This window comes from Danaus plexippus, assembly GCF_018135715.1.
Source record: "Danaus plexippus chromosome 9 unlocalized genomic scaffold, MEX_DaPlex mxdp_26, whole genome shotgun sequence".
In the NCBI taxonomy this organism is placed as follows: Eukaryota; Metazoa; Arthropoda; class Insecta; order Lepidoptera; family Nymphalidae; genus Danaus; species Danaus plexippus.
In genome coordinates this window covers 581687-598579 of record NW_026869848.1, presented here as the reverse complement: position 1 = coordinate 598579, position 16893 = coordinate 581687, and the positions used below count along the sequence as shown (strand labels likewise).

Genomic DNA, 16893 nt, shown 5'->3' with positions numbered 1-16893 from the left:
CAGGCACGGGTTGTTTTCTTTGTATTTAGTTTTGATTTTTCTACCTCCGTAAATTTTCAACGACAATTATATTAATTTTACGATTGTTAAAACTTTTCAATCATAAAATATAAATGGAAATCATAAAATATATACTTAGTTACAATTCCAGAAGACTATGTGGTGATTGGTTTTTGTAAGGATTTAACTTGAAAGCTTTATATAAAGTTGAATACATGACAGCCTTCTAATTAAAATTTATTCATTAAATCTATGTTGAACATCGAGCCTCCGTCATAATCCAATAGCTCTATCCATGTGGTTTCAGTAGAATGTCGGCGCGACCTGAATGCGGCCAGGACCCGATATTTGGGACAAATTTAATCATGACGTGGCAACCGTTATGCCACTGCTCGTGACGTCAGAACAACGCCCATCATAGTTTGTTTAGCGAACGAAATCATATATCGATTCTCAGCTGAATAATAAAAACTTATTCTTAAAGCTATACAGCCATTGGATAAACAAGACTTCATTTATTATATAACATTTGTCTGCCTAATAAGAATTATATTAAGCAATCGATATAGCGGCAATGAAACATACCACCAAACAGCTTATAACGGATGTATTTCAGTAGCCGCTTTTAACTTACATACAACTGGCTTCGCTAATGAAGCGTGTATGTATTGCGTTGTATGAGCACTGAGCTTAGCTCGATGTATTCGCTGGCTCGTTTGGGATTGCTAACTCATGCGAATGTAATTATTTATATCAGTTTGTAAACTAGAACGAGCTCAAATCCTTTGAGTTTTTATCAAATTTCCCTGATGATGATAATTATCAAATAAGGAGCATCGTCAGAGAAAAATATCTTTTGTGAACATATGTATATAAATGATTCACAAGCAAGTAAATTATAATTTTATATGGTGGATATACGATATGAAAGGAACAAGGAATATTAGTATGAAAACTTTTTATAAGTTAGATATTCCCCTGCATGTAGCCTCAAGAGTTTATGCTTGAAAGAACAGTAAAGGGTTGAGGAGGACTTTGATAGGAAACGGACTGCGAACTTTCGCACTGATGGCTTGGAAACGCTGCGAGCAATTATAAACTGAATAACCGAGATATAAGTTTCAGAATAGCCTGATGAGTCGATTAACATTTCGATTGATACGTTTGATTAAATCTTTATGGTCAGAACGTGAAGTGGAATAATATTGTTGCTGTCCTATAACCGCTTACTGGTTAAATATCACTAACAATGACCTCACCGAAATGTTCTTTACTATATGGAGTCTGACAAAGAAATTCCAGGCTTACCCCAACAAGCTATAAATTGCGATATAAGTATAGTATTTTAGTAAAGTTATTTCTAAAAGACCGAATAAAAACGCTATCGATAAGCGAATTTACGTGAGTGGAATCCCTTTGTTCGTATAAGGTATTTATCTGAACGTGGCCGTTGGACTAATGTATAAACTGCTAGAATTCTTTAATTTTCGTCATAATCGTTACGTCATAATGATGGGTAATTTCAGAATACCTAATCATTTAATACGATGTTGTTGTGTGCGTATAATTTATGTGAAGATGGTGAAGTCATGTCAGCATAATGTTTTGTATAATCCGACGTCTCCATTGATGCTTTTAAACTTTCCCCCTCAACGCGAACGGTTCTAAAACAATTCGTTCTCAAGTTCACATAATAAAATATAACGTGCCAATGTGAATATGAGGTCCTTTAAAGCAAACGCTTTTAAGTGGGATTAATTATTTTTAAATTTTTTTTTTTATATAAAGTTCTTTGCAATTAACGTATTAAAAAAATAAATTCATATATATTTCCTAATCGTATCATCACGATGAAGGTTTTCTGCCACGTGAGATCGAATAGGTTTGTGGTTTGGTGTAATATTTATAGGGTACAAGTAGTGCTAAGTTTTGTACGTGAGCAATGATCATGGGAGGAAATAAAAACAATCTTTGGACAGCATCCACATATGGATTTCAACCTCATTATAAAATCTATATATACTTACACCTCTTTTATAATAAATGCTTTCGCTAATAGACTATTAAAGCTATTGGTAGTATACTTACCGTCGTAAGAAATGTTCCGTATATTCTTACGATGTTAAACGTATGCATCATGTTCATGTATTTTGTTCAATATCGCATTTGAAATAAATATAATAAAAGATGCATAATTTAACATGTTGAAAAAATATATATATCAGTTTTCAAGAATATTTTCGTGCGCGTATTTTATCACGTAGCAAAAGTTTTAGCAAAAATTCATACATTCGAGGAAACTGGTAAACAAGTCAGATAAGTTTTAATTCACGTAAGTTAGATGGGAATATATTTTTATTCAAAATTCACTAGCGGGAACTAAACTGCGCCGTTCCATTAGACTGAATCTAAAGAAGATGAGCCAGAGTAGCTGTAGTTAATAAATAAAATGATTTTTTATACAAAACTAGATTTAAATTATGGAACCTAAAAATGTATACGAATGAAAATTTAAGAAAATATCAGTCGAATTATATTTCAAACGAAATGGATTAAGGAAAATATAACAGGTTGGTGATTGCAAGTTCGGGAGTTATTGACTTACACAGGTTAGTTTAGCTTTACCTAGAAGTGAAAAAATATTTTTTAAACAAGTCTTCTGTACACAGTCGTCCGTCTGTTGTTTGTGTTTCAGAATGCAACCGGTTCGAATTTTCTAAAAATTCCGCCCGAATTTTACTTGATGTGCCTTTATGTATCCGGAACCTCTGGCCTTTATTCCGATGGATATTCAGAAAATTATTAACTTTGCTTTATGTACTCGTTTAAAATTGTAAAACAATAAAAGACAATGTGACAATTCAAAATTTATAAAAGAATCAAAGGCATACATTCCCTTTGTGTTTTTTTTTTTTAATTTAAATCTGAAAACATTTTTGCCAGTTAGCAAAGATTTATAAACGTTTCAGGTCTAAACACAATGGAATATTTTTTTCTATTGACGACATTTTGTTGCTCTGGTTAACAAAAAAAACGAACGGTGTCAATTTCGTTTTATATTTTTTAGTATAACTTCTACGGGAGTATATTTGTATATAAAAAGCACACTTGGTAAATATAACAAATTAGGAGCCCCATAGCATTTAATGCGCAAATATTCATAGTTTTTTTTTTAATTTCGCAACAGCAGAAACTTTACTATTCATAATATTATTTCGCTCCAGAGACTTTGGGTTTTTCGCAGTTTTTAACTACATTATTTAGCATTTATATAAAATTATATTTAATACACTTTACTCCATTTACTAACTTAGCGGTTCATGTCACTTCAAAAGATCAGGGCAAAAGTTGGACACTTTAGTTGGGCATGACGTTTATTTACTCTCTAACAACTACAAATAAATATATGTTAATATACGCACTTTTTCAAATAATACTGTGAAGTATAAAATTAAGGTCTCAATACAATCATTACAATAAGACTATGTTTATTATATTACAAAGAGGAATAGAAGGTATCATAGTTGTATCGTCTTATCACAGGTCTATACCTGTCTGTCTGTCTGTGTGTAAAGACTATTCTTTGATTGGCAGTTCTCTCATGTTGATTATTTGTGGATTACTTTAAAACCTTGGTACATTTTCTGTATTTAAATATACAGCTTTTATTCTAATACCTCAATTTCAGAAAGTTAAACGCCGAGAAGTTTGTAAGTGCAATTTTTATTTATATCCTTGAGAAGTTCATTATTAGAGTTAGCGACTAACTTATTTAAATGAGACTGTATTACAATGTTTTCCAACTATACACAGAATTTAGAATAACAAGGACTTGTGTAATAAATCTGCTGGGTTTACTAACACAGCACCGGTGTGTTTACTTATGTTGAGCGCAAATTAACTTGTTACCTGGCTGAAGCATTGACTTGCTAAACTCCGCAAGTAGCCGAGATAGTGAATAATTTAATTTATAAACAGTTTGAATTTCTTATAAGAAAAATTAATATCAGAATATTATGAATTCATTTGTAATAATATAATTTAAGTAATTTTGTTTTTTTAATATTTTAGCACAGTTGAAACATTTTAATCGAACCCAAAGCCTGAATACGGTTCTTACTCGTCTCAGTTAATTTAATTCTATATTATTGAAATCATTTTATTTTAATATGTTACATGATTTACACGGCCAATGATTGACGATCATCATAGATGTGCTAATTATAGTATTTGAAACACGTTTCCCAATTAGTATGTTTGTTTTCACACACAACCAATTAGCTCTGGCTGGATTGGTTGTAATACGGTTGAATTATAAACACGACAGAGCATAGTACGTGGATCTTCCATCAAGCTTTGATTTTTCGATTTACACTTGATTTTTTCAATATCTAAAGAGGTTGTATCAAAGATAAGAAAAAACTAACAAAGATTATGTTCCATTGACGAGGACTGGCCACTTAATTTCATCTGGTAGTGATATATGTATTTATTGATCTGCTTTAAACATGAAAGTAATATGATTCAAGGTTGTTTACGGAACGTATATAAAAGTACTCAAAAGTACTCAACTACAAAAATACTATAGGTAATAAAAACCATATGTATATAATACGTATCAACTTAATTTGGTCACATAACATATCTTTAATGAAAGCTATGAGAGGCGCTTATAATCTCAAAACAGATTTCAATCCGTCCTCTTGAAAATATATTTTAAGTATGCACCACTTACAAGCAAACCCATTTTTTTTTTATTGTCATAAGTAACTTTTGTAGACCCATATTATAAATACACATATACTATGTATCGTAAATATTATATATTTTAAAACCGGTGAAGTAATTTACAGACGTCAATCACTTAACAGGTATATCATGGACACAGTAAATGACGGCCAATGTAAAATGCGGTTTTTAAATTAAGACTGGCAGTTGCCGTGTCGAGTCAACACCTCTCACAATACAGCGTCATGCAAAATGAATAAAAAATGTTATTCATAGCCTTATAAATCTTCCAAGCCTGTATGATATATATATATATGTACACGTACGTAAGTAAGCAATGCTTATTTAACAATTCTTAATAACAAGTAACTCAACACGTACACTCGACGAAAATAAGGAGCTATTATTTCATAAAAAAAACACGGACTTTAGAATTGTTTGCTGAAGCTGGAATATAAAAATATTATTCCTTTGTACAATTAACATAAAAAAACTTGTATGAATTCAGACCTCATGAATATATAAGTGAATTTTGTAACATTTCAATGTAATTTAACAATTTTTTTCGTATTTTTTTTTTAATTTCTTTAAAGTTTCTTACTGTATCTGATGTATAATAAATTACATTACTCATGTTTTCTCATTAATAAAATACATATTTATTTTTAATACAACCGCATATAATTGATTTCATTATGGCATTTAGAATACCGTATTGTTGGAAGGCAAGAATATTATAAAAACGGGTCTAGAACAACATTCTGAAAAGGTCGGATATTTGTTGAAAAATAAATTAAATATTCGAAAACAATAGAGGGGTAAAAGATTAAAGTTTTAATTTTGACTTCGAGAAATACAGAGTTGTTAAAAAAATCAGTATATTAAATGAAGTTAATTTTTTCTTCTCGAGAGACCATGAAGGAAATCTATTAATTCCATTTTAGGTTTTGTGTGATGGAAAGCTTATTCGATGATAATTAACGAGAAACTTAAAAAAAAACCTTTGTAAAATATAATAATTCACAATGTGATGCTATCCTTAAATTACTAAAAATATTTTTGCTCTACATCCTTCGCTTCAATTGCCGTTTAATAAAAACAAAGCCTTGCCTCGAGTTATTTATATTAATTTTAGTATATTTATTTCCGTTTGAGAACAAATATCAATATGCAATAGTTCCGTTCAAATTCCTTTTGTTCACATAAAAACATATACGTCTAATAAATGGCTATTATAATGCGGGTGAAAGCGTATTCAGTAAGTAAATTGATTCAACACATCCGCGTGAGTCTCCATAATGTTATTTGACGTGCGATTTTCAACGGGATGACATATACAGCAAGTGAGTTATATGTCATATGTCATATGTCACGTTGTAATACTATCTAAATAACACAGAAACCATTTGGTGTTAGTGTTGTTGAAAAGGTCGATTTTCAATCGGAAAAACAATGAAATTTGATACTGAAATCAACTGTCTATAATTTAAGTACACTTTAAATTGTTTTATTAAACTGTATCGAAAAAGGTATAACCACTTAGCAACGTACGAATGTTCTAAAAGTATAATTCTAAATTAAAACAGAGTGGTGTCCCTTTTTAAAAAGGCTGTTTAATCTTTATTGAATGTCCCTTAAGTGAAATAAATCAACTCATTCCCAAGCAAAGTTCAACCGGAGTGACGAATATCGATACAGAGTAATTCATGGCGTTTCACGGACAGGTCACATTACGTGTATGTACTGTTTACTTAACGGAATTTAGATTTAGAGGCCGGATCATCGGTTAGGAAACGAATTACGTCACGTGAAATTAGATTGGAACCGATCCCGCGGTTTGTCCCGAGCAAACAGACAAATAGCTTTAACGCTTCTTTTAAACTTCTGCTACCCGGGTATTAAAAACTTGTTTCAAAGGATCCATAATTAAGTAATCTTTATTAGATTCTACTTGATTGAAATAAATACTAGCAAATTTAACGATATTAATGTGACCTGAAAACATTTTAATATATATTTTTTATGTGTATCTAAAACATAATATTAATTATCTAAGTGCAAAGTTATGTTACTTTTCGTATATTTCAATTTGTTCCTGTATAATATTAAAAGCACATTTATAGGAAAGTGTACATTCATGTTCCATTAGAGTCATTAAAAACTTTCTCAAAATGGTTTCTGAGATCTGCACGAGTAGTAGACTTTAACCAAAAGTATATTTATAGATTTTGGTTAACATTTTTATCGGAGATATTAAAGATGTTAACGGAACTTTGATAACACTGACAGTATTAAAAAAACGTTTTTTGATCACTCAAATCAATTGATGAGCAATGAAATAAATCGGTATAGTTTTTGATCTTTTTTGAATTATTCGTCATCACCATCTTCAGAAAATCTCCAAAATTCCTAGGGTCTAGATTTCAAAATGTAATCCATCTTAGTTGAACTAAATTCCGATGTATGTATGTATATCAACACTTTATCAAAAGATTGAAGCGAGTTTAACAAAATGAAAACTTCCAAGGTACATTAAGACCCAGCTCCTGCGATGTTATCACTACCGTAAACTCCAAGAAACAAGTAACCTACGGAATTTTTAACTCCACTGCATAAAGTTAGTTCGGATGAAAAGAATAAAGTTTGCGAAATCGACCAAAACTTTTGCAAAGACATCGTTGACCTGATTACAGAAGCAGTATTGGTATCATTTATTGAATAACCTTGTAAGTGACTTGGTACCGAAGATTTTAATTTATATTGGTGTCCATGGGTCATGTGTATTTTGATATTTCCAGCTACGATAAAAGCTATAAATCCACCTCATCGAATTTATTTATACTTTCATAATATATCATATTATGCAACCGTAATGTACCCGATTCGCGACTTCAGTTAAACATATAAAATTTATTATTTTCGTTGATAATAAAATTAATAAAATATAATGAACCTGAAATTGTACATACCTGACTTACTAAATATTTTTTGTGTTACACGTGCGAATGAATTAAACTCATCTCATCAGTTACTTATGTTTGATTCAGAGGAATTTTCTATACTAAAAGTATCATCATCATCATCATCAGCCTATCGGAAGCCCACTGCTGAGCATAAGCCTCTTCTCGCATGGAGAAGGTTTGAGCATTAATCGCCACGCTTGCTCAAGACGGGTTGGCGATTTCAAACTTATAATTTGAAATTATAAGTCTAGGTTTCCTCACGATGTTTTCCTTCACGGTCCGTCAGTGGCGTCTAAATACTGTTAGAAAGTACATATGACTATGAAAAATCACATTGGTACTTGCCAGGTTTCGAACCCGCGCCTCACGCATGAGAGGCGGTCCTTTAACCTCCAGGCCACCACGACTTTTTACTAAAAGTATAACGCTTGTCATTAGAAGTTTGTGCAGAGGCACGGCTGATTGGAACTTTACAGTAATATAGCCAGACGTCAGAAATAACAAATTTAATATAATTTATCCCAAAACTATATGCAGCTACCCCAGGATGAAGTTCTACTGAATCTTATGTCATCTTTGAAAAAATTTTCACATTTTCTACAGAGCAAGGATATTTTTGGGACTGTAAGAATTTCTTCTGGAATGGTAGAGAATTTTCTTTGCAATATCCATTGATTGTATTTCATGTATACTCTTTGTATTTTGTAATATAAATATAAATTGATAGAATTTATGAAAGAAACAATCGAACGATAAGTTTGACCACAGTGTCTAAATTTTTAAATTATATATAATATGTATAACCATAAATATTTGCGTTGTATATTTATTTCCGTTCTGATTACAAAAACAATTTGTTTATTTGCTTAATTAGCCAATCATTCGTTACATGGCGTTTGTTTGATGAAGTTTAATATCGCTCCAAATGTTACAGTTTTATTCTATCTGTCGGTTCATTTTTATCAAAGTGTTTGCTCATTTAAATGTAAATTACCAGAAACAGTGATAGCTTGGTTAGCAATTTACGCTATAGTTTATTGTTTGATTGAGATTTTTTTTTATTCTGCACATCATCCCGGATGTCGGACATTTATTTTTATTGTCATAAGTAACACTCTTATCTTATTCGTCTATTCTGCCACAAAAAGATAAATTCCGAATTTTCAGTTAAAGAAATGTAATTCTTCAAAATCTCACTTAATTTCCTCTATTGTTCCAATCTTTAAAGTGCCTCATCGTGGAAGTGTTTTGTAAATTTTATTTTATTTCATGTCAAAAAAAAAACCTTCAGTAATAGCAGACAGAGAGCAAAGAAAGAATTTTCACGATGTACTTCCATATTAAACATAGCTCCCGGGCATTGCAATGGTAATTAAAACTTGAGGGTCCAACCTCTATACAACAAGGACGCAGATATGAATAGCACACAAGAGCGAGAGGGACGACACGACATATGAAATTCACAGTTTGTAGGTCAATTGCAAACAGGGGTTGAAACTTTTAATAAGCCATTATGTGAATGCCAAATCGCTTTGTGTATTGAATTTAGATATAACGAGTTAATATGACCATCGGCCTGTGAAGATACGAACTCGTGTTCATGATTAAAACTTAAAGAGCCAAACGACAAATGTTGGATTGCTATGAATTAGTACGGACAACATTTTTACGACGAAATTTAGACAAATATTGCGGCAGTTATATCATAAAAAAAACGCCAACAATTCACGCAATTATGCAAATTTAGGGCGATAAAATGTCTGAATCGCGTCGTGTGATCCGAACGATTTTGTGAAAGTGGAAAATTAAATTAATGGCTGCATTTACATTCGAGTGGTATTTAGCGGCCCTCGTAAAGTACACTTCATAGAGTCTACACGACACTTTACTTTTTATAGTTATTGTTTTAGCAAATCTTAAACAGCATACAATTAGGTTTAAGGAAGTGATTGTTTTAAAAAACACGGAAACAATTTCAATGTGTTAAAACTTAGAATATATTGAAGTAGGGTATTACTAAAGAGGTTCTTATAGAAAATTCATTATGAAGTTTTACTATGTATCAGAATTATTGTGAGACTCACTTACTTACACTTTATAAATAAATATACACTTTATAATGTTAAAATAATCTAATCCGTTTTGTATGTTACATATAATTTTCTTATCTCCTTATCATCATTGAAACTTTCATAATAAAAATAAAACACAACTTCAAAACAACTTTGAAGGTATGAAAATAACAGGGACGCTGATTAAAATTTAACAATGTAATCGCAATAATACGAACGACCTTTCAGTTGGTGATTATATTGTTATCAGCTCGCCTACTAACAGAGTTAAATTAGAAATATCATTTGAATATCATATCGCATAATTTTGCAAGTTTGAAATTATTAAACCTCGTACGTATTTTGATTTCAATACAGTTGTTGATTTCAATACAGTTGTCGAATCACTAGACCTTTTGATGTTTCATCGGATTTAAAATATGTTAATTTGTAAGTAATGTAATATCACTGATCAAAGGGAGCGCTGAACGTATGATACTCTTAATCTCCTCGTGTCTGGACATAATTCTGTGTTGTCGCTGCTTCGATTATCATATAGCTGTTGTTTTAAATAAAATAACTATTTGTTTCCACCGGAACGCTGTCTGACAATTAATCAATTTAGTAATAAAATTCAATTAAAAATACATTACTCTGATGACGGACCGTTTCGAAGCGACATTATCAATGAAAAATGGTTTGTTTGTGATATTTTGTACGGTTGTAATGACCGTAAAATTATTACTGTGCAATACATAATATAAAATCTTAATTTGAATGTTATATGTTAATATATAAATAAACTTTATATTGATGGGATGTTTATTAAATTAATATGTTGTGGTGGAATGGTTTGGCAAATTACTTTTATGTAACATTAGTAGTTAGGTGTTCCTTGCAATGCTGCAATATACTAGCCCTGTTTATTAATTTGTGTTTATTACCCGAACCAAAATTCATTCTCCTTAGGGTTGACGACTGATATCAAAATATATAAAATTCGTCTGCACTTGTCTTTAAATATATTTTTGAAAACAAACATTTACATGATTTTGTAACATTGTTGAAATATTACTCGGTCTTAGTGGCATATCAATCACAGTTTTAGTTTTATGGAGACATCAAAACCAAGAAGGCATATGTAAACTTTATGGCAAAAAGAATCCCAACGAATGGTCGTAAAAAATCACTTTTTATTTATTATTTCCACGAGTATCGTAAAGGGACAATCTAAGTAGGTTGTTATATTTACGCATTACGGATAAATTTGGAAGGAAAGATGGTACATAACACGAAATTACCGCCCAAGGGAAAATATGAGTTAAGGGAAATCCGAGGTGACGTTTTTAAGCTGTCTCTGTTGAGGCTTGATTTAGGTAACGAATCCGCGGGATTTCTGTGTCAATTTTGGGGTGACTTAGGATGACGCAAATTACAATTTACTTCGATATATCGATATCAGGTAGGGATGGAGACGTATGTATTCTATCACGAAGACTTGGAACTTTCCTCGCCTGACTCTGGCCATAATAAAATTAATTTCAGAGTATTATAAATAAATGACTGAATAATTGCCTTAAAGTAAAGTAATTTTTTTTAAAGGAAATAAATTTTACAATGTTCTTATTTAATATTGGAAAGAGGATTTCGAACCTATTTCTTTAATAAAAGTTTAAAGCATATGATCAAATATAAATAAATCAATATCGTTGCATTAATTCATTTAAATTAACATTTAAACAGTACGTAAATACTCAAATTAATGAAATCATATCACAATTCATAGACCCCATTCCAATTGTCATCTACGAAGACAAGAACTTCAAATTGGATTACACTCGTCAAAGTACACCTTTGAAATCAATCCATCCCCAGTCTCCAATCTATTGTTCCGCACCTCCACACGGTTTTCCAATTCAAAGCTCATCTTGTAAGTCTTCATTTCACTAATGCTCTGATATTAAATTTTTTGTGCTGCGGTGTAAACGATTAATTGAATATATGTATTTCTTGTATCTTGATATCTGTTTAAGGTCGAAAAAGAAAATCCGATTTGTGAATTTGAAATATCTTTTCAGTATTTTGCCGTTTTTTTGGTACAACGCTAACTTTTGTACACGTCGAAAGAAGAAGCTCAGTTCTGGTCATAAAGAATATTTGATTCAAAAGAGTGAAGGGTCAAAGTGCATGTGCTTGGAACCAATCCAATACCACGCCAGCGACAACTTCATTAATAGGACGTAAAAACAAACCTACGAGGATGACGCGGTAAGCATACAGCGCTCTTTGTGCGCCAATCAAATTTCTGCAAAGCCGTAAAAAACTGCATTTCTGTACAGCGCTGGAGCGCTTTTTTATTCTAAGTTTCCTTTTAGGTTGAGTGTAAATTTACTTTTTGTCATATTCTTTGTGTTAAAACTGGAATACCGTACGGAGTCCACTAAATTCGTTTTTATTCTTGGATGACAGCGGTTACAGCGTTTGTTATGCATGCTGGTGTGATGCGTGCTTTTTTAAAAAGGAACAAACTGTCTTCAGCAAAGATTTGATTAATTGCATTTTTTTTTCATTTCAAAATTTCAATACAAAAAAGTATCAAATACTAGTAGATTTTTATATCCAGGAACTCTTTGAATAAAAAACACACTGTATATATTTTGAGAAGAATAAAACCTAATGTAATAAAAATATTTAAGATATTTCTACGTACACGTTTTCCGTAGCGTAGCGTTTGTAGTAACCGTCAAAACTTAAAATTTACGAATAAAATTTTAATTATGCCAAAACAGCAAAGTGACCTTTCGCTGGAAATATAAAGTTCCTCAAAGATTTGAATGAACTTTCCGTGTATTATTGTACCGGCTTTGTTACGGAAAACTTTTACTTAGAATAAACGATTCACTTCGAGTTGTAAACAAAATTTCCGTGAGATAAATGAAATATCACATCATCGAATTTGGAAGTTGCGAGAGTCCTGCGGAAAGAGAGGGAAATAGGGAAACGCATGAGTAGGAGCGAATAGGAAGAAACCTGCATAAACCGGAGAGCAATGCTAAGAATCATTTGTTTAGATTTCTTTCATTTTTATGATAAGCCGGAGGAGCGTGTCTGAGCGTTAAGTGCTGCCTTCATGTTTATGATTTATTATTCGAATTATCATATGAAAAATGAATTTCACATTTGGGAATATCTCTAATAGTTTGCTATATTCTGCATTTACTGTGTATGACAGTCGTCTGTTCTCACATTATTAAATTTGCTTAATGATCTGTTTATAAAAAGCGAGGAATCTAAAGTGTTCTTTAAATGTTCCGGCTTATATAATTGGATGTTATAATGACCGTGTATAAAATATGGTACATTGCTAATAATGTACAACAATTTTTTTTATATTGGATACTTACGTGTTAAGCTCGAGGTCAAGACGGAACTTGTGGTTGAAGGCTTTGATAAGCAGTGACGTGCGGTGAAAGTGCTTTCCAGTCTGGAACAAAATTTATTAAAGTTAAATTTGTTTAGTTTCAAAAAACGGAAATTTTTCGACGGACGACAAAACTTGTAAGCCTAAACTGCTCTTTACTGAGCCAGCGAGAGTGTATATAATACGGTCCTAATTATTTTAGTTTGAGGAGACAAAACCAAACAGCTTTATTTTGATTACTAAATAGAATTAATTGATTGTTTTAATTTATATCCGACACAAAGATATTCATCACTTTCAGCTCACAACCCGTGAGCCTGGACCTCGACTCTATTGTAAATAAGGCTAAAGCAATATTTCAAAATATTATTAATTTTATCTACAAGAGGTTAGCGACTTCATATATTGATAATAAACATTTTTTTCGTTGTAATCATGAAGAAAGTTCGATTGAAGTTATACAAGGTATAATACTTATCATATTTTGCTTCAGTATTAAAATATTTTAAATCACTCACATAGAACTTATAGTGTAAAAAATTTAAACATTTCCACTCACATAGTCTTTCCTATTACACATAGTATGTTCATGTTCAAGAAATATATAAAACTGTTTCCAGCTATAAGCTTTACATATAATTAATAATATAATGACCTACATACATAACAACCACCAAAATCAAATCTGACAACAATAAAACATAAAATAAAGAGACATTTGCACACATATTCGTATAACGACTCCCTGTGTGCAATGGCTTGAAAATTTTATTGTCTGAATGTCTCTGAAAGGGAAATGTCATTTTGTTAACTTATCTCTTGCATTTGCATTTTCACCTAGTTTACACAGAGCCATTCTTCGACGTTGTTTGTTGACGAGCGTTAGACTTTGTATTAAAATTAAATCTACAGAAACATTTGTCGAAACTCAGCAGAAAACTTAGATGTATGTAGATTTTCGCCGTCCTTAGCCCTCTTGGCCTGAAAAGCAAAACAAGTTTCTGATGTAGGTCGAGGATGGGGAGAGTGAGACGGTTCATAACCGATTCTTTTTCATGGGCAGTAATTATAAAGCACTCCGTACAAGTAACACTACAGGAACGTGGAAAATTTAATTTCTACGGTTTATTTTTCATAATATCAAAGATCCCCCCCGTTCTTTGTTATTTGATGAATAGAAATTTAGATCCTATTGTGCTGAATATAGAGGCTGTAATCGTAAGTACAATAATGAGAAAGTTCTTAGAACGTTAAGTTCCGCGGAGATTGTTTGCTACCTTTTTATATATTTAATTGTCTTTTTGTAATATAAAATAATAAAAAAAAAATATAATATTATATAATTAATTAAAAAAAGTATCAGACTAGATCCTTATACCCAAAAAAATGTAACCGGTTTATGATAAGTTAGAAACGGTAAGGATTACGAATTACTAAGTATGACCAAGTGTTGATTAATTTTGTTTCTGTTATTTTTCGCCAACAGTTTATAAATTAACTGAATTTTTGCTCTGGATATGGTCACATAACAATATGGTTAGTGGGCACATACTCGTACCAAGAGTTCAATAGTTGCCAGCCATCTTCTCTAATTAAATTAGAGAGCTTTTTTTATTTTAATAGCTTTATAAAATGACGTTGCTTCTTCACGAGCGAGTATCTGTGGTTTATCAAAACGCTGATGATTCTTACTTCAACCCACGTCAGCTTTTCATATCCAATATACCTTCCCTAACTCATGATTCCTTGCTCCCTTTCTTAGAAATTTCATGCACAGCAAATATGTATAATGTTTTAGCATATTCTTTTACTTGTATTGTGCATTTTTTTCATATTTATCGGACATCAAAAATGACAAAAGCCTGAAAGTAACTTACATTAGGAGACTACTTTGTTTTCAAAGACATCTATAAATTAAAAGTAAAAATGTATATTCCACAAAACGTAATATCTTGGGCCCATAATAAACTCCAATTTGTCATAAGGACATATCAGGAAAGACATAAATTGTATTCACAATTTAATTAAACCGTCGGAAGTTATATAAACAATGCCGGAAAATATGTTCCACAAATTAAATTACTCTTACCAAATATTATGTGACGAACCGCTGACGATATATGGAAATATTTTGAAAGAACTTTCCAATAACTTAATTCGTGTAAACATTATGACATGCCATTTGAATTTGAACCTTGAGACGAGGTTTACATGTCACATTTTCAAAGAACAGTCTGGATACGCGATAGTGCTCCAGGCTATGTGCGAGGGTAGGATACCGCAAGCATCACTGAAATTTAATAACCCTTGCCTTGGTTAATGACTGAATGGCTGATATCATAATCTAGTTAGTGTACGGATATAAAAAATCGTTATTTACCTTCACATACATATTTATTTCAAAAGAAATATCACACAATCAATGTTATAAAACTCAATGACCTTCGATTGTTTTGCACCGCATTTAATATTTAATTCTTCTAAATAATAACAAGTTGAAATTATTATCGCACTGTAAGTGCATCGGTTTTAGCTGAGTCTTTGTTAGATTTCTAAGCAACTTCGGAATTCTGCGCTTATCTGTGAACAACGGCGGCATGTCTTATTTATCCCAGATGTAGCTCGTAGTTGGTCGTTTTAATTTAGTTTTTAATAGAATCATTTATTATTTCACTACCGCTGGTTCGGATTTAAAAGATTGCTAGAGTCGACTCCCTTTATTACAACAGATAAATAAGACATATGCTTTGTTTTTATTAATAATTATACTCAATGACGGCATTCAAATGTATAAGTCTTGAAAAAAAACGTACGTTTTATTGAGCATAAAAAGTTTTATATTAAAGCAGCGCAAGTAAGCTATACAGCAAGTAGTATACAAATTGCAAGTAGGCTAAAAACTTTTTGATTCAAACAATATGCTGAAAATAGGAATTATAAAATTCAGAAGCAATCATCATCATCATCAGCTTATCGGTACCCACTGCTGAGCAAAGGCATCTTCTCACGTAGAGAAGGTTTGAGCATTAATCACCAAGCTTGTTCAAGGTGGATTGGCGATTTCAAACTGATAATTTGAAATTATAAGTCCACGTTTCCTTACGATGCTTTCCTTCACCGTCTGTTAGTGGTGTCTTAACACTCGAAGAAAGTACATACATATGACCCGGAAAAATCACTTTGGTACTTGCCAGGTTTCAAACCCGCGCCATCATGAGAGGCGGTCCTTCAACCTCCAGGCCACCGCGATAAACAATTCAGAAGCAATGAATAATAAAATATAAATAATTTACAAAATAATAACACTAATCACCGGACAAATGTTTATGAATTCTAGACCTCTTGGGTGGCTGAAACCGTTTCAACATGGAATTCATAAATAGTAAATTTTGTACAAGTGTTATATATAAATCTTGCTTCTCAGAGGAAACAATACATAAAATTCCTTGATAAACATCGCAATGAGTATTGGTTAACTGTCAACAACGACCTTTGACTTTCTGCGGTTGAAGGATATGTGCAAATAATATTCATAATGAGAGAATAATTACATATAGGGTTCTTTATTACATTAACTGCTAGTAAACAGAGAAACTTCTCCGTCCCCTCTATGTGATGTGTTCAACAAACCAAAAAAGTGCCTCTAACGATATTAATGGAATTTGTAACACATTCTTATGTATTAGAAGACACAAACTAATTTTGAGGGAGTCGTTTATTAAATTAGGGA

At 31.7% G+C, this 16893-nt stretch overlaps 1 protein-coding gene across 10 annotated transcripts in view; it reads right to left on the bottom strand.

Annotated features, from left to right (window-relative positions):
* Positions 1 to 16893, bottom strand: part of LOC116767215 (disintegrin and metalloproteinase domain-containing protein 33) — a 230798-nt gene that overhangs the window by 53817 nt on the left and 160088 nt on the right. For all 10 annotated transcript variants that reach the window (XM_061527421.1, XM_061527427.1, XM_061527422.1 and 7 more), the window contains one exon: positions 13147 to 13226. In XM_061527421.1, coding sequence (XP_061383405.1) covers positions 13147 to 13226 — 80 coding nt within the window. The remainder of the gene's footprint in view (positions 1 to 13146; positions 13227 to 16893) is intronic.